The sequence below is a fragment of the Balaenoptera musculus genome, chromosome 10, assembly GCF_009873245.2.
Source record: "Balaenoptera musculus isolate JJ_BM4_2016_0621 chromosome 10, mBalMus1.pri.v3, whole genome shotgun sequence".
Lineage (NCBI taxonomy): Eukaryota > Metazoa > Chordata > Mammalia > Artiodactyla > Balaenopteridae > Balaenoptera > Balaenoptera musculus.
The window spans coordinates 51,603,667-51,623,469 of record NC_045794.1 but is presented as its reverse complement, the minus strand read 5'-3'; the positions used below and the strand labels follow the sequence as shown (position 1 = coordinate 51,623,469).

Here is a 19,803-nt window from a genome sequence, read left to right as displayed (position 1 = left end):
CTAATTTAGTTGTCAAAAATGAAAGGCCAAAGTGAATAGAGAGGGAAATAAAAGGCACATAGGTAGTCTCCCTGTTTGGGGTCTTTCCCTACTTCAGTGGAGTACATTGTGTCCCTCAGAGCTGGTAGCCTTATGTTCTCTCTCTAATCTGCAACCAAAATCTAGTCTCATATTCATTTACACAGAGTCAACAAATATGACTAGTAAAACTCAACATTTTAATCTTCTTTTAGGAGCTCTTTTATTTAAATGGTTATCATAGCCTTAAGCTAAAGCAGTGTTTTTTTCCAACTTTGTGCTGGGATCCCTGCAGAATGTAAGTTTATGTGAAGCTCCCTTAAGAACCCACACTGGGGTGGGGAGATTAGAGGCAGCTTTAATTTTTGGTTCTTGGGTAAGAGGATGGGAAATTATACATATATATTTAAAAATTATAATAAAATTAATATAATGAATAACTATAGGCATATTCTTATAATTAATAATACAATTATTATAATCATATAATAAACAATATAATATTATATAATCATAACATATACAGTTGACCCTTGAACAACATTAATTTGAACTGCTTCGGTCCACTTATATGTTGATTTTTTCAATAGTAAATACTATAGTACTACACGATCACGGTTAGTTAAATCCACAGGCGTGGAACCGCAGATATGGAGGGCTGACTGTAAGTTATACTCAGATTTTTGACTGCGGAGAGGATGGGCACTTCTAACTCCCCCCAAACCCCCCATCCCGTGTTGTTCAAGGGTCAACTGTATATCATTTTTTCTTTTAAAAATCAACTTCATTGGGGTGTAATTTTCCTCTGTTAGGTAATTTTTATTCTTCAATTTTATTACAAGAAAAATTTTAAATTACGAGAACACTTTTGTACAGGTTGACTAAACTGCGAGCTTTAGGAGTACAGACACCATGTCCAGTTTGTCAGTTTTGCTTAAGATGTTATTCTCATTACTTAGCATAGTACCTGCCACATGGCTGCAATCAATAGTTACATGTTCAATGAATGAATGAAAGAGTTCTCTAGACATGTTATTTCCCAACCCTTCTTTTTTTCTTCACGAAGTTTTTTTTTCCTTCAGTTTTTAAAAACTATAGTAAAATACATATAACATAAAATTTACCATCTTAACCATTTTTAAGTGTCTAGTTCAGTGTTAGGCACTCATGTTGTATATCTATCACCACCATCCTTCTCCAGAACTCTTTCCATCTTACAAAACTGAAACTATATTCATTAAACAATAACATCCCATTTCCCCTTCCCCCCAGCCCCTGGCAACCACCATTCTTCTTTGCGCTTCTATGAGTTTGACTATTCTAAATATCTCATGTAAGAGGAATCATACAGCATTTGTCATTTTGTGACTGGCTTATCTCACTTGGCATGATGTCTTCCAGATTCATTGATGTTATAGTATACGTCAGAATTTCCTTCATTTTAAGGTTGAATAATATTCCAGGTATGTAATACCACATTTTATTTATCCATTCATCCATTGATTAGCACTTGGGTTGCTTCCACATTTTAGCTACTGTGAATAATGCTGTTATGAACATGGGTGTATAAGTATCTCTTTGAGACCCTGCTTTCAATTCTTTTGGGAGTATAGTTGGAAGCAGAATTGCTAAATCATATGGTAATTCTATTTTTAATTTTTTGAGGCACCGCCATACTGCTTTTCACAGCAGCTATACCATTTTACATTCCCACCAACAGTGCATAAGGGCTCCAGTTTTTCCACACCCTTGTTATTTACTGATTTTTTGATAGTAGCCATTCTAATGGGTGTTGGGGGTATCTAATAGTTTTGATTTGCATTTCCCTAATGCTTAGTGATGTTGAGCATTTTTTCCCATGCTTATTGGCAATTTGTATACCTTCTTTGGAGAAATACTGGGGTCCAATTTACATATAATAAAGTGCACATATTTTTGAGTGCATTGTAAAGAGTTTTAACAAATGTATATATCTGTACAAACACCACCCCAGTCAAGATTGAGAACATTTCTATCACCCCTTAGGGCTACCTCGTGCCCTCTGGCAGTCAGTTTCCTCTGACCCCTGGCCTCAGGCAACTATTGTACTTTCTGTCGTCATAGATTAGTTTTGCCTGTCCTAGAATTCCACTTACATGGAATTGTACACTATGTACACTTTTGTGTTTGGCTTCTTTTGACATAATATTTCTGAGACTCTTTCATGTTGTTGCTGGTAGATATTTTATAAGTGAAGCAGAAGATATTTTATAAGTGAAAATTCCTGAACCACTGAGCGGTGGGAGATCACAATAATAACTGATATTTATTAAGCACATACAATATGCTGAGTACTGTTCAGACTTTACAAATAATATCTTACTTAATCCTAACATCAACCTCATGAGGTGATTCTATTAATCCCATTTTAGAGATGAAAAGTCACAGAATGTTTAAGTAATCTGCCAAATGTCCTACAGCTACCCAGTGGCAGAGCTGGTATTTGAACTCAAAGAACCTGGCTCCAGAGTCAGCGTGTAAAGTTACCACACTCTGCAACCCCAGCACTTCTGAGAGGGCCAAGGTGTACGTCCTGCTCCTTTTGTCCTTCCCTCTCTCCACTTGCCATCCTCGGCCTCTTCTGAGCACACATATACCTGTCTAAACGAAGAGTCTTAAGTTGCCACTAGTAAACGAAAGTCCTGGGAAAAAAATGAACAGTAGAGGAATAGAAAAGAGAAGCAATTATATCCAATTCTCATTAGTACCAACTTGCCTGATTTCATGGGCCTGTGCTTATTTTCATGCTCAATTATCTCATGAGACTGGATAGGAACACAAAAAAACTGGTTCCCACACTCTTAAGTCAGTGTTTATTTTGGCAGAAATGGCAATCTACATTTCCACTGTATTAACAGAAGTATTAAAATCATTCTGCACCATCTTCATAGGCTATACCAGTGCTGTACATTTGTTTCTGAATTAGTAAACAGTTTTAAATGTGCTTTTCTAGCTATTATTTCATTATGTCCTCACAAAGGCCAAATTACTTTGGAAAGGTAGGAAATATAGTGGCCCCCATTTAATATTATTATTCCAAGGTGACTGAATGACTGGCCTAAGGTTATACACCTACTTCTGGATGATCTTCACTATTAATGGTGAAGCTGGGTCTAGAAGGCATCTCTCAGCATCACCCACTAGGTTTTAGCTCTGGCTCTGTTCACCAGGACAATGGTCTCCTGGTTGTTAAGTAAAAGTATATTTTCAATTTGGGTTATGCTAGTGTTAATGAGAGAGAATGTAAATCACTTTCTCCCTAATTGAAGAACAAATCATTTCTTCTTATTTTTATTATGTAAGAATTGAGAGTTTTGCCAACAGATACCTTAATTACCATCTTCTTTCCTGTTTGCTTTCACAGACCAGTGACCTGTTCTATTTCCTAGTGAACAAACTTCATGAGTACTTGCCAGAGTCTAGGGATAAGAATGCACTTCAAAATAAAAGCCAAAGTGTTGATGAGCTGGTGTAAGTACTAACTTACATAATCATAGATATTTTTTTCCCTAGGATGTTCAAGATAAATGGAAGGCACTGGGAAAAATATATACTGTATTAATGCTTAATAGTGCTGCAAGTTTTGCTTCACAAAGATTTTTTTAAAATAGCATTTATTTTGTTCTAATTGTATAGTTAAAGAAAAACTACACAAGAAACTAGTAATACTGGCTGTCCCAAAAGGGAAAAAAATGAGTGTATGAATAAAAGACACCTTTCACTGTATTCCCTTTTTCACCTTTGAAATTTTGAGCCAGAAATTACTACTTGAAACAGTTAAAATTATTAAATGTAGTTTAAAAATAGTGTGATTATCATTAAAACTTTGCAAAAAATAATTGCAAAAATCAATATGTAAATGACTTTTAATCCTGACATGCACCTATTAATTCATTCATTCAACAAATATTTTTGAGTGCTTACTATGTAGCAGTCAAAGAGTAGACACACAACCAATGTTGGCAATTTAATATACAGAATTTCCTTCCTATACTTTTTTCTACATGGCTATCTGAATGCAGTTCTATTGAGCATTACTGATTTTGTGGAATTCTGAACTTACAATGAAATCATGCCATTTCCGTGATTTTTTTTCTCTTTGTTTTCTAGGGCATGCATTGAAATTATACAGACTCTGGGACTGATGTTCAGAGAAACAGAAACTGAGGCATCACACCTGAACACATTGGGAGCTAAGAAGTAAGGCCTTTTAAAACTTGAGACCTTGTAGTTGCAAACCATTAACTATTCTAATGAGTGTCTTCCAGAACTCAACTCTCTTGACTTCTCTGTGCAATCCCCTTGTAAATATATTAAACTCTTTTGTCTCACTTCCTTCTGTGATGAATAGATTAATTAACATACTGAGTTCTCTCTGATTATTGGGGGCACAAAGATTTTGATAGCATAAGTTTATCTTTTGTCATTGCCTGAAAAAGACCAAATGAACCATCATACGTTAAAAACGAGGGGGTCTCTATTAGAATTTTCCAGAGTACTCTTTTATCCACATTGCAAAGGCAGGAACTATAGTAGCTCCCTTTAGTATATAATTGTGTGACCTTGGAATGAATGACATTGGAGGGAAAGCTGTTGTAAGATACTCCAAGATATGTGGCCCAAAGAAGATAGAAATTTACATCTTTCTTACATAACAGTCCCGAGTTAATAGCCATGCTTTTCCTCTACAAGATCAGCCAGAGACCTAGGTTCCCTCCTTTTTGTTGCTCTGCTACCTTCTATCATGCTATCTTTGTCCTCATGGTTAGCTGGCTAAATTGCTGGCTTTCATAACTCCCTGTGGGAATCAGGAAGAGAAGTAAAGGGCAAGCAAATTTCATTTTTAAGCAAGGCGTGTAAGACTTTTGCTTACCTTCTGTTGGTGAGAACTTTAGGCATATGGCGTTTCTAGCTGCAAAAGAGGGCGCAAAATGCGTCTGTAGTTGGACAGCTGTGTGCCTAGCTAAACTATAGCTGGCAATGGGACATCTGTAATTTAAAGGAAGAATGGAAGACTGTATAGTGAGGGACAACAGCATTCTTTGACACAGAAAGTATGTGTCTGCATGTTTTGCATATTATCTGCGTGACCTTTTTATGAGATTTATAGGCTATGAATTACACCCTTGGGCAATGGTCTGACTAAAATCTTAATTTTTTTCTACCCATATCAATTGTTTATCTACATTTCTTGTACTAGAAGGTGGAAGAAGGATGAGAACCATGGACTCTGAAACATTTTAACCAGAGGCAAGAATAAGAACTTTTAGTAATATTTGTCCAGGCTATTTATTAGAGACCTTTACAAATAAATGTTAATGATAATACTCATTAACATACCTTAAGCAACTTGCTATGTGCCAGGGACTATGGGCATACTGTGCATTATAGCAGGGACGGTCAAACATTTCTGCAAAAGGCCATATAGTATGGGCTTCCCTGGTGGCTCAGTGGTTAAGAATCCACCTGCCAATACAGGGGACATGGGTTCGAGCCCTGGTCTGGGAAGATCCCACATGGCACAGAGCAACTGAGCCTGTGTGCCACAACTACTGAGCCTGTGCTCTAGAGCCCACAAGCCACAACTACTGAGCCCGCAAGCCACAACTACTGAAGCCTGTGCACCTGGAGCCTGTGCTCCGCAACAAGAGAAGCCACCGCAATGAGAAGCCCGCGCACCGCAAAAAAGAGTAGCCCCTGGAGGGCCCCCACAAGCTTCTGGGATCTGCAGGGAGCAGGTGTCTCAGTGATAACTATACTCTGGACTGAATCCTAAATCTGTCTTGTTGGTCAAATGATTAAGATCAAAAGCAGCTCCAAGAGATTGGTCCAAGATGGCGGAGTAGAAGGACATGCCCTCATTCCCTCTTGCGAGAGCAGCGGAATCACAACTAACTGCTGAACAGTCATCAACAAGAAGACACTGGAACTCACCAAAAAAGATACCCCACATCCAAAGACAAAGGAGAAGCCGCAATGAGACAGTAGGAGGGGCGCAATCACAATAAAATCAAATCCCATAACTGCTGGGTGGGTGACTCACAAACTGGAGAACACTTATACCACCCATTGCAGTGAAGGTTCTGAGCCCCACGTCGGGCTTCCAAACACGGGGGTCCGGCAATGGGAGGAGGAATTCCTAGAGAATCAGACTTTGAAGGCTAGCGGGATTTGACTGCAGGACTTCGACAGGACTGTGGGAAACAGAGACTCCACTCTTGGAGGGCACACACAAGTAGTGTGTGCATCAGGACCCAGGGGAAGGCGCAGTGACCCCGTAGGAGACTGAACCAGACCTACCTGCTAGTGTTGGAGGGTCTCCTGAAGAGGCGGGGGTGGCTGTGGCTCACCGTGGGGAAAAGGTCACTGGCAGCAGAAGTTCTGGGAAGTGTTCCTTGGTGTGAGCCCTCCCAGAGTCAGCCACTAGCCCCCACCAAAAAACCGGGTAAGCTCCAGTGCTGGGTCGCCTCAGGCCAAACAGCCAACAGGGAGGGAACCCAGCGCCACCCATCAGCAGACAAGCAGATTAAAGTTTTACTGAGCTCTTCCCACCAGAGTGACACCCAGCTCTACCCACCACCAGTCCCTCCCATCAGGAAGCTTGCACAAGCCTCTTAGATAGCCTCATCCACCAGAGGGCAGACAGCAGAAGCAAGAAGAACTACAGTTCTGCAGCCTGTTGAAGGAAAACCACATTCACAGAAAGGTAGACAAAATGAAAAGGCAAAGGACTTTGTACCAGATGAAGGAACAAGATAAAACCCCAGAAAAACAACTAAATGAAGTGGAGATAGGCAACCTTCCAGAAAAAGAATTCAGAATAATGATAGTGAAGATGATCTAGGACCTCGGAAAAAGAATGAAGGCAAAGATTGAGAAGATGCAAAAAATGTTTAACAAACACCCAGAAGAAAAAAAAAAAAAAAAACACCCAGAAGAATTAAAGAACAAACACCTAGAAGAATTAAAGAACAAACAAAGAGAGATGAACAATACAATAACTGAAATGAAAACTACACTAGAAGGAATCAATAGCAGAATAACTGAGGCAGAAAAACGGATAAGTGACCTGGAAGACAGAATGGTGGAATTCACTGCTGTGGAACAGAATAAAGAAAAAAGAATGAAAAGAAATGAAGACAGCCTAAGAGACCTCTGGGACAACATTAAATGCAACAACATTCGCATCATAGGGGTCCCAGAAGGAGAAGAGAGAAAGGACGTGAGAAAATATTTCAAGAGATTATAGCCGAAAACTTCCCTAACATGGGAAAGGAAATAGCCACCCAAGTCCCAGAAGTGCAGAGAGTCTCAGGCAGGATAAACCCAAGGAGAAACACGCCAAGACACATAGTAATCAAATTGGCAAAAATTAAAGACAAAGAAAAATTATTGAAAACAGCAAGGGAAAAATGACAAATAACATACAAGGGAACTCCCATAAGATTAACAGCTGATTTCCCAGCAGAAACTCTACAAGCCAGAAGCGAGTGGCACAATATATTTAAAGTGATGAAAGGTAAGAACCTACAACCAAGATTACTCTACCCAGCAAGGATCTCATTCAGATTCAACAGAGAAATCAAAAACTTTAAGACAAGCAAAAGCTAAGAGAATTCAGCACCACCAAACCAGCTCTACAACAAATGCTAAAGGAACCTCTCTAACTGGGAAACACAAGAGAAGAAAAGGACCTACAAAAACAAACCCATAACAATTAAGAAAACAGTAATAGCAACATACATATCAATAATTACCTTAAACGTGAATGGATTAAATGCTCCAACCAAAAGACACAGGCTCATTGAATAGATACAGAAACAAGATCTATATACATGCTGTCTACAAGAGACCCACTTCAGACCTAGGGACACATACAGACTGAAACTGAGGGGATGGAAAAAGATATTCCATGCAAATGGAAATCAAAAGAAAGCTGGAGTAGCTATACTCATATCGGATAAAATAGACTAAAATAAAGAATGTTACAAGAGATGAGGAAGGACACTACATAATGATCAAGGGATCAATCCAAGAAGAAGATATAACAATTATAAATATATATGCACCCAACATAGGAGCACCTCAATACATAAGGCAACTGCTAACAGCTATAAAAGAGGAAATCGACAATAACACAATAATAGTGGGGGACTTTAACACCTCATTTATACCAATGGACAGATCATCCAAATAGAAAATTAATAAGGAAACACAAGCTTTAAATGACACAATAGACTAGATAGATTTAATTGATATTTATAGGACATTCCATCCAAAAATAGCAGATTACACTTTCTTCTCAAGTGCACACGGAACATTCTCCAGGATAGATCATACCTTGGGTCACAAGTCAAGCCTCAGTAAATTTAAGAAAATTGAAATCATATCAAGCATCTTTTCCGACCACAATGCTATGAGATTAGAAATCAATTACAGGGAAAAAAAACGTAAAAAACACAAACACATGGAGGCTAAACAATACGTTATAAATAACCAAGAGATCACTGAAGAAATCAATGAGGAAATCAAAAAATACCTAGAGATAAATTATAACAAAAACACAACGATCCAAAACCTATGGAATGCAGCAAAAGCAGTTCTAAAAGGGTAATTTATAGCAATATGAGCCTACCTCAAGAAGCAAGAAAAATCTCAAATAAACAATATAACCTTACACCTAAAAGAACTAGAAAAAGAAGAACAAACAAAACCCAAAGTTAGTAGAAGGAAAGAAATCATAAAGATCAGAGCAGAAATAAATGAAATAGAAACAAAACAATAGCAAAGATCAATAAAACTAAAAGCTGGTTCTTTGAGAAGATAAACAAAATTGATAAACCTTTAGCCAGACTCATCAAGAAAAACAGGGAGAGGCCTCAAATCAGTAAAGCTGGAAATGAAGAAGGAGAAGTTACAACGGACACCACAGAAATACAAAGCATCCTAAGAGACTACTACAAGCAACTCTATGCCAATAAAATGGACAACCTGGAAGAAATGGACAAATTCTTAGAAAGGTATAACCTTCCAAGACTGAACCAGGAAGAAATAGAAAATATGAACAGACCAATCACAAGTAATGAAATTGAAACTGGAATTAAAAATCTTCCAACAAACAAAAGTCCAGGACCAGATGGCTTCACAGGCGAATTCTATCAAACACTTAGAGAAGAGCTAACACCCATCCTTCTCAAACTCTTCCAAAAAATTGCAGGGGAAGGAACACTCCCAAACTCATTCTATGAGGCCACCATCACGCTGATGCCAAAACCAGATAAAGATACTACGAAAAAAGAAAATTACAGACCAATATCACTGATGAATATAGATGCAAAAATCCTCAACAAAATACTAGCAAACAGAATCCAACAACACATAAAAAGGATCATACACCATGATCAAGTGGGATTTATCCCAGGGATGCAAGGATTCTTCAATATACGCAAATCAATCAATGTGATACACCATATTAACAAAGTGAAGAGTAAAAACAATACGATCATCTCAATAGATGCAGAAAAAGCTTTTGACAAAATTCAACACCCATTTATGATAAAAACTCTCCAGAAAGTGGGCACAGAGGGAACCCACCTCATCATAATAAAGGCCATATATGACAAACCCACACCAAACATCATTCTCAATGGTGAAAAACTGAAAGCATTTCCTCTAAGATCAGGAACAAGACAAGGATGTCCACTCTTGCCACTATTATTCAACATAGTATTGGAAGTCCTGGCCATGGTAATCAGAGAAGAAAAAGAAATAAAAGGAATACAAATAGGAAAAGAAGAAGTAAAACTGTCACTGTTTGCAGATGACATGATACTATAGAGAATCCTAAAGATGCCACCAGAAAACTACTCAAGCTAATTAATGAATTTGGTAAAATTGCAGGATACAAAATTAATGCACAGAAATCTCTTGCATTCCTATACACTAACAACGAAAGATCAGAAAGGGAAATTAAGGAAACAATCCCATTCACCATTGCAACAAAAAGAATAAAATACCTAGGAATAAACCTACCTAAGGAGGTAAAAGACCTGTACTCAGAAAACTATAAGACGCTGATGAAAGAAATCAAAGATGACACAAACAGATGGAGAGATACACCATGTTCTTGGATTGGAAGAATCAATACTGTGAAAATGACTATACTACCCAAAGCAATCTACAGATTCAATGCAATCCCTATCAAACTACCAATGGCATTTTCTATGGAACTAGAACAAAAAATCTTAAAATTTGTATGGAGACACAAAAGACCCCGAATAGCCAAAGCAGTCTTGAGGGAAAAAAATGGAGCTGGAGGAATCAGACTCCCTGACTTCAGACTATACTACAAAGCTACAGTAATCAAGACAATATGGTATTGGCACAAAAACAGAAATACAGATCAATGGAACAGGATAGAAAGCCCAGAGACAAACCCATGCACCTATGGTCAACTAATCTATGACAAAGGAAGCAAGGATATACAATGGAGAAAATACAGTCTCTTCAATGAGTGCTGCTGGGTCAATATTAAAAAAAGAAACAACCCAATCAAAAAATGGGCAGAAGACCTAAATAGACATTTCTCCAAAGAAGATATATAGATTGTGAACAAACACATGAAAGGATGCTCAACATCACTAATCATTAGAGAAATGCAAATCAAAACTACAATGAGGGATCACCTCACACAAGTCAGAATGGCCATCATCAAAAAATCTACAAACAATAAATGCTGGAGAGGGTGTGGAGAAAAGGGAACCCTCTGACACTGTTGGTGGGAATGTAAATTGATACAGCCACTATGGAGAACAGTATGGAGGTTCCTTAAAAAACAAAAAATAGAACTACCATATGACCCAGCAATCCCACTACTGGGCATATGCGCAGAGAAATCCATAATTCAAAAAGACACATGCACCCTAATGTTCATTGCAGCACTATTTACAATAGCCAGGTCATGGAAGCAAGCTAAATGCCCATCGACAGATGAATGGATAAAGAAGATGTGGTACATATATACAATGGAATAGTACTCAGCCATAAAAAGGAACGAAATTGGGTCATCTGTAGAGACGTGGATGGATCTAGAGACTGTTATACAGAGTGAAGTAAGTCAGAAAGAGAAAAACAAATATTGTATATTAACACATATATGTGGAACCTAGAAAAATGGTACAGATGAACTGGTTTGCAGGGCAGAAATAGAGACACAGATGTAGAGAACAAACGTATGGACACCAAAGGGGAAAGTGTCGTGGGCGGTGGTGGTTGTGGAATAAATTGGGACATTGGGATTGACATATGTACGCTAATATGTATAAAATATATAATTAATAAGAATCTGCTGTATAAAAAATAAATAAAATAAAATTCAAAAAAAAAAAAAAAAAAGTAGCCCCCGCTCGCCACAACTAGAGAAAGCCCGCACACAGCACCGAAGGCCCAATGCAGACAAAAATTTAAAAAAAAAAAAAAAAAAAAAACATATAGTAAATTTTTTTGGCTTTTCAGGCCATATAGTCTCTGTTGAAACTACTTAATGCTGCCATTGTCACAAAAGCAGCCACAGACAATATGCAAAGGAATGGGCACAGCTGTGTTCCAATAAAGCTTTATTTACAAAAACAGGTTCTACGCTATTTGGACTGCAGGCCATAGTTTGTTGACCCCTGCTTTATAGCATACAAGGAAAATATACTCTGTTATTTTCTCTGCATACTTCTTTACGCAGTTGATGGTACTGCCATTTTCCCATTCTCCAAGAGAGAGGTTCAAAATTATGAATGATATTCACATCTTCTCCCACACTGAAAGTATTGCTAAGTCATGTTACTCTTTTTATCCACATTTTGGTCCCTACATTTCTTTATCCAAGATGGAGAAAATCATTCTTACCAATCTCTGTTGTAAAGTGTTGCATTTTAATTGTTCTGTCTTAACTTGGTTCAACCACATCAGCCCTACTACATCAAGCCTCTTTCCTGATATGTCTAATTCTTTTCATGTCCTTTGATATATATATTATATTGCTATAGTAGAGTCTGGTTGTAACACTAACTTTTCAGTCAATTTTGATATTCATAGGGGTCAAATCATGTTACCTATACCATTAACTACCACCATAAATGTTTAATACAACTAATAATCTTCTATTGCCATGTAACAAATTACCACAAATTTAGTGGCTTCAAACAACATACACTTATTACGTCACAGTTTCTGTAGATCAGGAAATTTGGGCACAGCTTAGCTGGATCCTCTGCTCAGGGTCTCATAAGGCTTCAATCAAGGTGTTGGCTGGGGCTGCAGTCTCATCTGAGGCTTGGGGCCCTCTTCCAAGCTCATTTGGGTAGTTGTTAGTGGAATTAATTTCCTTATAGCTGTAAAACTCATGACAGCTTGCTTCTTGGCAGGAATATCTCTGAGCTCAGGAAAGGCCTAAACTCTCCTTTAAAGGGCTCGCCTCATTAGATCAGGCCCACTCAGGATAATCTCTCTTTGATTAACTCAAAAGTCAACTAATTGGGGATCTTAATTACATTTGCAAAATCTCTTCACCTTTCTCATCTAACATAACATAATGACAAGAGTGATAGCCTAATAGATTCACAGGTCCTGACCATACTTTAGGGGAAGGGATCATATAGTGTATACACCATGGGATGAAAATCTTGGAAGCCAAATTAAATTTCTGCCTACCACAATAACATGAAGAATGACTTATGAGACCATGAGTTTGCCCTTCAAAGTCTGTATTTTAAGATACTTTAATACATTAAAAATTCTTACATTAGAAATAATAACAATCTAACAATGAAGTATCAAACTGTTGGTACCATTTTAAGGGGTGTGATGACAACCCTATAATAAGTCTATTATAATAAGTCGGATGAAACTACCATTTAGATTAAAATTCTTTTATCTATTATTGGCTTAATGGATTTTAATTGAGTTGGCAGAAGGGATAGATTCAATTAAATTCCATGTTGAGCAAATAAAAAAGGATTTATTCATTTCAGCATTTTTCTCTTTATTTTTTCATAGTAGAAATTTTATTTGTTCAAACCCACTTCATTGTATTCTTGAAATATGCCATAATCCTTTCTTTTTTTTCAGTATCCTTATGGTTGAATTCATGTATTACCACAGCAAGTGACTCAGAATTTGAGAGTTCCTTCCCGTAGCCTAGGATATATGATACTTTGAAATGAAGCTGTTGCTGAAAATAAAGGACTATAATTAAATAAAACAGTGATGGAATGTCAATTCCAACATAATATCAGGAAAAGCTTCTAAATGGAGTGCTTTGTTGATTTTGGAAGTGTCTTCTGAAAATAGACTGGCTGTTTATAAAACAGCCTGAATAAAACATTAGCAATATCCTGTTGGACATATCCTGCTTTTTTTGAGCGATGTGCTAACTGACAATGTGCTAACTTCTTTGTAGATATGAGAATTAGACTTGTTTTTTGAGTTGGAGAAACGAGGGGAATTATATTTCTAGTAGAATTTGGTAACTTCTAATCATGGTAATTATTTAAATGATTGTAAAAAAGATTAGGAAGCCTCAAATATTACTAAACAAGGATTGTTTATATTCTTCTTTATTCCATTAAGAAAGGAATGCTTAAGGTTATAGATAATTTTTATACAGTCCTATATGTAAATTCTTTTATTACTCCTATCTGTCAAAGCTACTCTGATAGTGACTTCAGTTAGGCAACTGATATTTTCAGTGGTCTGCCTTCAGCTCCTTTTCAACCATACATGGGTTGTACTATACATGTGAAAATAGGGTTACTAACCCAGCTTCTCAGGATGCACGTTTTGAATTGTGATTTTCTGTGTGTGTGCCTTTTTATTTTCAAATACTATGATATATTTTTCAAATATATAGTAACATTTAAGTGAGTTATTAGTGTGTGTTAGTGGACTGTACTAACAGTCCACATTTTTGTTTGAAATCCAAAGACTTCAAGTTTAATACTAGTTTTATTCACTAATAGCTAGTGATCTTTAATGGAACAGTAAACCTCTGAAATGTTTTGTTAAAAAAAGGTTTCTAGAGTCAAAAAATTTGAGATAAGCATTTTAAGAAATGCTTCATACTGTTTCTTTGTCCCAGAGATAAACAGATATAAAATTTCTGAGAAGTCCTGTAGTAAAGCTACCCAGTAAACTTGGCTTACCCAAGTATTTCCCATATTTCCTTTGACCACAGAACCTATTTTGACTATAATATTGTCTGGAATTAGTAATCCATAAAAAGCCCTTTGGGAAATACTGCTATAACTTAAATCACTCAAATTTCCCTTAAATCCAGATTCCCTAAGCTTTCCAAGCTAAGTGAACTTCTAAAACTATATTTTCTCTGAACCAAAAGACCAAGAAATTATATTTTCACTTAAATGTTTTATCACTAGACATTTGTCTGCATGTCTAGGGATACAAAAGTTCAGTCAAGAATGATCTGCAATCTCCACTAAAACTACTAGAGCTCATCAATGAATCTGGTAAAGTTGCAGGATTCAAAATTAATACACAGAAATCTGTTGCATTTCTATACACTAACAATGAACTATCAGAAAGAGAAATTAAGAAAACAATCCGGGGAGGGGCAATATAGGGGTAGGGATTAAGAGGTACAAACTATTATGTATAAAATAAGCTACAAGGATATATTATACAACATGGGGAATATGGCCAATATTTTATAATAACTATAAATGGAGTAGAACCTTTAAAAATTGTGAATCAGTATACTGTACACCTGTAACTTATATAATATTGTACGTCAACTATACATCAATTTAAAAAACCATGATGAATTACCACTTCATAAAAAACAAAACAAAACAATCTCATTTACAATCACATCAAGAAGATAAAATACCTAGGAATAAACTTACCTGAGGAATAAACCTACCTAAGGGAGGTAAACCTACCTTATAGTTTTCTGAGGTAAAACCTACCTCAGAAAACTGTAAGACACTGATGAAAGTAATTGAAGATGACGCAAACAGATAGAAAGATATACTGTGTTCGTGGATTGGAAGAATTAATATCGTTAAAATGACCATATTACCCAAGGCAATCTACAGATTCAATACAATCCCTATCAAAATACCAATGGCATTTTTCACAGAACTAGAGCAAACAATTTAAAAACTTGTACGGAAACACAAAAGACCCCAAATAGCCAAAACAATCTTGAGAAAAAACAGCTAGGGGTATCGTGCTCCCTGACTTCAGACTATACTACAAAGCTACAATAATCAAAACAATATGGTACTGGCACGAAAACAGACACATAGATCAATGGAACAGAATAGAGAGCTCAGAAATAAACCCATGCACTTATGGTCAATTAATCTACAACAAAGGATGCAAGAATATACAATGGAGAAAAGACAGCCTCTTCAATAAGTGGTGCTGGGAAAACTGGACAGCTACATGTAAATGAATGAAATTAGAACATTTTCTCATACCATATACAAAAATAAACTCAAAATGGATTAGAGACCTAAATGCAAGACCATAAACTATAAAACTCCTAGAAGAAAACATAGGCAGAACACTCTTTGACATGAATTGTAGCAATGCTGTTTTGGATCTGTCTCCTAACGCAAAGGAAGCAAAAGCAAAAATGAACAAATGAGACCTAATTAAACTTAAAAGCTTTTGCACAGCAAAGGAAACCATTGACAAGACGAAAAGACAACCTACTGAATGGGAGAAAATATTTGCAAATGATATGGCTGATAAAAGATTAATATCCAAAATATAAAACAACTCATACAACTCAATGCAAAAAAACCCCCAAACAACCCGATTAAAAAATGGGCAGAAGACCTGAAAAGACATTTATTCGAAGAAGACATACAGATGGCAAACAGGCACATGAAAAGATGCTCGACATCACTAGTCATCAGAGAAATGCAAATCAAAACCACATGGAGATAGCACCTCACATCTGCCAGAATGGCTATCATCAAAAAGACCACAAATACAAATGTTGGTGAGGATGTGGAAAAAAGGGAACTCTTGTACACTGTTGGTGGCAATGTAAATTGGTGCAGCCACTATGGAAGACAGTATGGAGGTTTCTCAAAAAATTAAAAATAGAACTACCATATGATCCAGCAATTCCACTCCTGGGTATATATCTAAAGAAAATGAGAAACACTAATTCGAAAAGATACATGCACTCCAATGTTCATAGCAGCATTATTTATAATTGCCAAAATATGGATGCAACCTTAGTTTCCATTAACAGATGAATGGATAAAGAAGATGTAGTGTGTGTGTATATATATATGTGTATATGTGTATATGTGTATATATATATATATATATATATATATATATATATATACACACACACACACACACAATGGAATAGTACTCAGCTCTAAAAAAGAATAAAATTTTGCCATTTGCAACAACATGAATGGACCTGTAGGGTGTTACGCTTAGTGAAATAAGTCAAACAGTGAAAGACAAACACTGTATGATATCACTTATATGTGGAATCTAAAAAATAAAACTAATGAATCTGACAAAAAAGAAACAGGCTCACAGATATAGAGAACAAACTAGTGCTTACCAGTGGGCAGAGGGAAGGGGGAAGGGGCAAGACAGACATAGGGAATTAAGAAGGCAAACTACTATGTATAAAATAAATAAGCTATAAGGATATATTGTACAAAATGCAGAATACAGCCAATATTTTATAATAACTATAAATGGAGTATAATCTATAAAATTTTTGAATCACTACATTGTATACCTGAAACAAATATAATATTGTAAATCAAATGTACCTCAATTAAAAAAAAAGAATGGTCTGCAATGCTTCATACTTGTAAGTATAATTACAGTTTCTGCAAACTTAGTGTCACTGTTATTTTTTTTTTAACTTTTCTCATTAATTGCCTTTATTTTTTTTTCAGGGGAACACTATTTAACCTCTTGGTAATTTTAATTAGCGAGCCTCAGACTCCAAAATCTTGTCCTGTGTTTGACATCCAGTTGGTGGCTGATTCAGCTTTGGTTGAGATGTCCTTTGATGCTGAGGTGAGATGAGAATTTTGGAATAGACTAACTACAATATATAGGGGTCCTGGGTTCTTCTATGTGGACCATGACATCGTAGAGTATAGAAAGATAATTAAATCAAAGAGTAAATATGTTGTTATTAATCTCAAAATTTAGATAGCTATTCTGTCAATATTACTATTACGTCCATTTTATATGTTTTAAAGTATGCATACTAAGAAAAATAATTAGTATTCTTTATACATTAGATACTTCTGTTTATATTTGTCTCTATATAAAATATTTACATATATAATTCCACAGCAAGGGTCTAATGGGTAAAAAAGCACTGTCTTAGAGATTTTAGGATTAACGTTCTTGCCTTAGTTTACCATTTCCTTACCTATCTAAGTAGTGCAAACTTAGAGTTGCTAATTTTTCTAAAGTTTTACTAAAACATTAGAGATATCAAAGTGCCTATAATGCACTTATTCTGAGAGCATAAATCAGGCTATTATTCGTTTATTTTGAGTAGGCCAACACAGAATTTCTTTAAAGGATGGGACATGATTTCATAGTTCTTGAACATACAATCAGAGTTATGTTTTAGAAAACTCTTAAATTCACTCATTCATTCAATAAATATTTATTGAGCATCTGTTATGAGCTAAACAGTGTGCTAGGCAGTGGGGTCCAAACGAGAAGCAAAATAGACACAATCTCTGCCCTCATTAGTTTAGAGTCGAGTTGGATAGACAGATGTTAGTCAAATATAACATCATTGTGTTATAGCAGACTGTATACAGGGCATCTATGATACCAATATCAACAGTGGAGTGAGGGAATTAGGGATGAAAGAGGAGGATGGAAGCAAGACTGACAGGCAGAGGTGTTAAGAAGCTAGTGCTATAGTCCAGGTGAGGGATGTTATGGGCCAGAAGGAAGCCTTCCTTGACCCCTAAACAAAACTAGGCTTCATTTTTAGAGCTCTCCTACCTTCCTGTGGTTTTCTTTCATAGCCCTTGTCTCAGTTTGTAACTATGCAATTTATGTGATTATGAGACTGATGTCTGTTCCCCACTAGACTGTATATTCCATGAGGGCAGGAACCATGTCTCTTGTTACTCTCCATTAGTAGAGCACAGTACTCCAACTAGTACAGTGTCTGATGCATGTTTGTTGAATAAATAAATGAAAAAAAGGGATAGTAGTTGTGAAGAGGAAACATTCCAGAAATTTTTAGAAAACTGAGTTGATAAGTTGATGAGAAAATAAAAAGAGTTAAGATTAGATGATTTCTAGATTCTGGCCTGGGTGACAGATAAGAATTACAACAAGAAGAGTAGGTTTAAAGGGGAAATAATGAGCTTGGTTTTGGATTAGTTTATTTGATTTGCCTTTGATATTTCCATATGAAAATATTTAGTGGGCAGTATAGATAGGTCTGAATTTCCTGTTTTTGGATCTGCTGATCTTTTGCACCTGGGCTATTAGTGAAGCCATGAGCAAATCATATAAATTCTGGTTCCAAGGTCTAAAAGAGTGGGAGATTTCAAAATAGAGCTCTTCCTTGCAAAGAATACTGTCAGGGAAAATGTGTTGGCCTGTAGCATGCCTACAGACACAGTTCTTTCTCACGCACCAAGGGGCCTATGGGCTAGAAGACAGCTTCACCAACTGTTTGGATTTCTTGAGAACAACAGCAACAAAATGTCTCTAACCCTATATTTACCCATACCACAGAAGGAGTTATCCTTCAAGTTGGGCATAAGACTAAATTCCCCGGAGAATCTCCCACTTTAATTCTGGGGAGCATATTTCTACATTCTTGAAAGGAAGCAGGGTTGCTGATCTGAATGATTTTGCAAATCAAGTGTGCAATTTTTGTGTGTTAGTATTCTGTAGGACCTTGTATCTTCTTTTCCCTGACCCACTTTCTTAGCCATTCTTAAATGTGCACTCATTTTATGAGAGCCACTTTTTTGAGAATGACTGAATCAAACAGAACAAGAAAATTAACCACACTAATATTTTCTGTTGATCATAAATTCTTTTATAAATACTTAAAGAGAACCAGGAGAAATGATCATTTTCTGACTCTGCCAATGATATTGCATTGATTACTATTTAAAATTCTAGTTACAGAAGCTTATCCTGGAATATACAGATACAGCTACAGCACTTTTATATGAGATACTTCTTGACTTTCAGCAGGTACAATACGTTTTTATTATACATACTATATTGTGTGATTATTATATATGTCATGACTATCACACGATATATATATTATATGATTAATAATATACCTTAAAGGGCTTCCCTGGTGGTGCAGTGGTTGAGAATCTGCCTGCCAATGCAGGGGACACGGGTTCGAGCCCTGGTCTGGGAAGATCCCACATGCCGCGGAGCAACTGGGCCCGTGAGCCACAGCTACTGAGCCTGCGTGTCTGGAGCCTGTGCTCCGCAACAAGAGAGGCCGCGATAGTGAGAGGCCCGCGCACCGCGATGAAGAGTGGACCCCGCTCGCCACAACTAGAGAAAGTCCTCACACAGAAACGAAGACCCAGCACAGCCAAAAATAAATAAATTAATTAATTAAAAAATATATATATACCTTAAAATATTTGTATTAGAGATAATCTCCAAAATCGGTTGATTTAAATGATAGTACTGCTTTTGCTCTTAAGTGTTCATCTAGCTTAT

At 36.5% G+C, this 19,803-nt stretch overlaps 2 protein-coding genes across 4 annotated transcripts in view; one reads left to right on the top strand and one right to left on the bottom strand.

The window, feature by feature from the left end:
• Positions 1 to 19,803, bottom strand: part of XPOT (exportin for tRNA) — a 148,202-nt gene that overhangs the window by 93,285 nt on the left and 35,114 nt on the right. Inside the window, exon 2 of one of the 3 annotated variants that reach the window (XM_036867081.1) lies at positions 4,931 to 5,046. The exons of the other annotated variants lie outside the window; for them this stretch is intronic. The gene's annotated coding sequence lies outside the window, so the exon portion shown is untranslated. The remainder of the gene's footprint in view (positions 1 to 4,930; positions 5,047 to 19,803) is intronic. 3 annotated transcript variants of the gene reach the window in all.
• The window catches only part of C10H12orf56 (chromosome 10 C12orf56 homolog), a 74,137-nt gene that overhangs the window by 47,977 nt on the left and 6,357 nt on the right, over positions 1 to 19,803 (top strand). Inside the window, 4 exon segments of the mRNA XM_036867455.1 lie at positions 3,422 to 3,528; positions 4,168 to 4,257; positions 17,013 to 17,136; positions 19,237 to 19,311. Coding sequence (XP_036723350.1) covers positions 3,422 to 3,528; positions 4,168 to 4,257; positions 17,013 to 17,136; positions 19,237 to 19,311 — 396 coding nt within the window.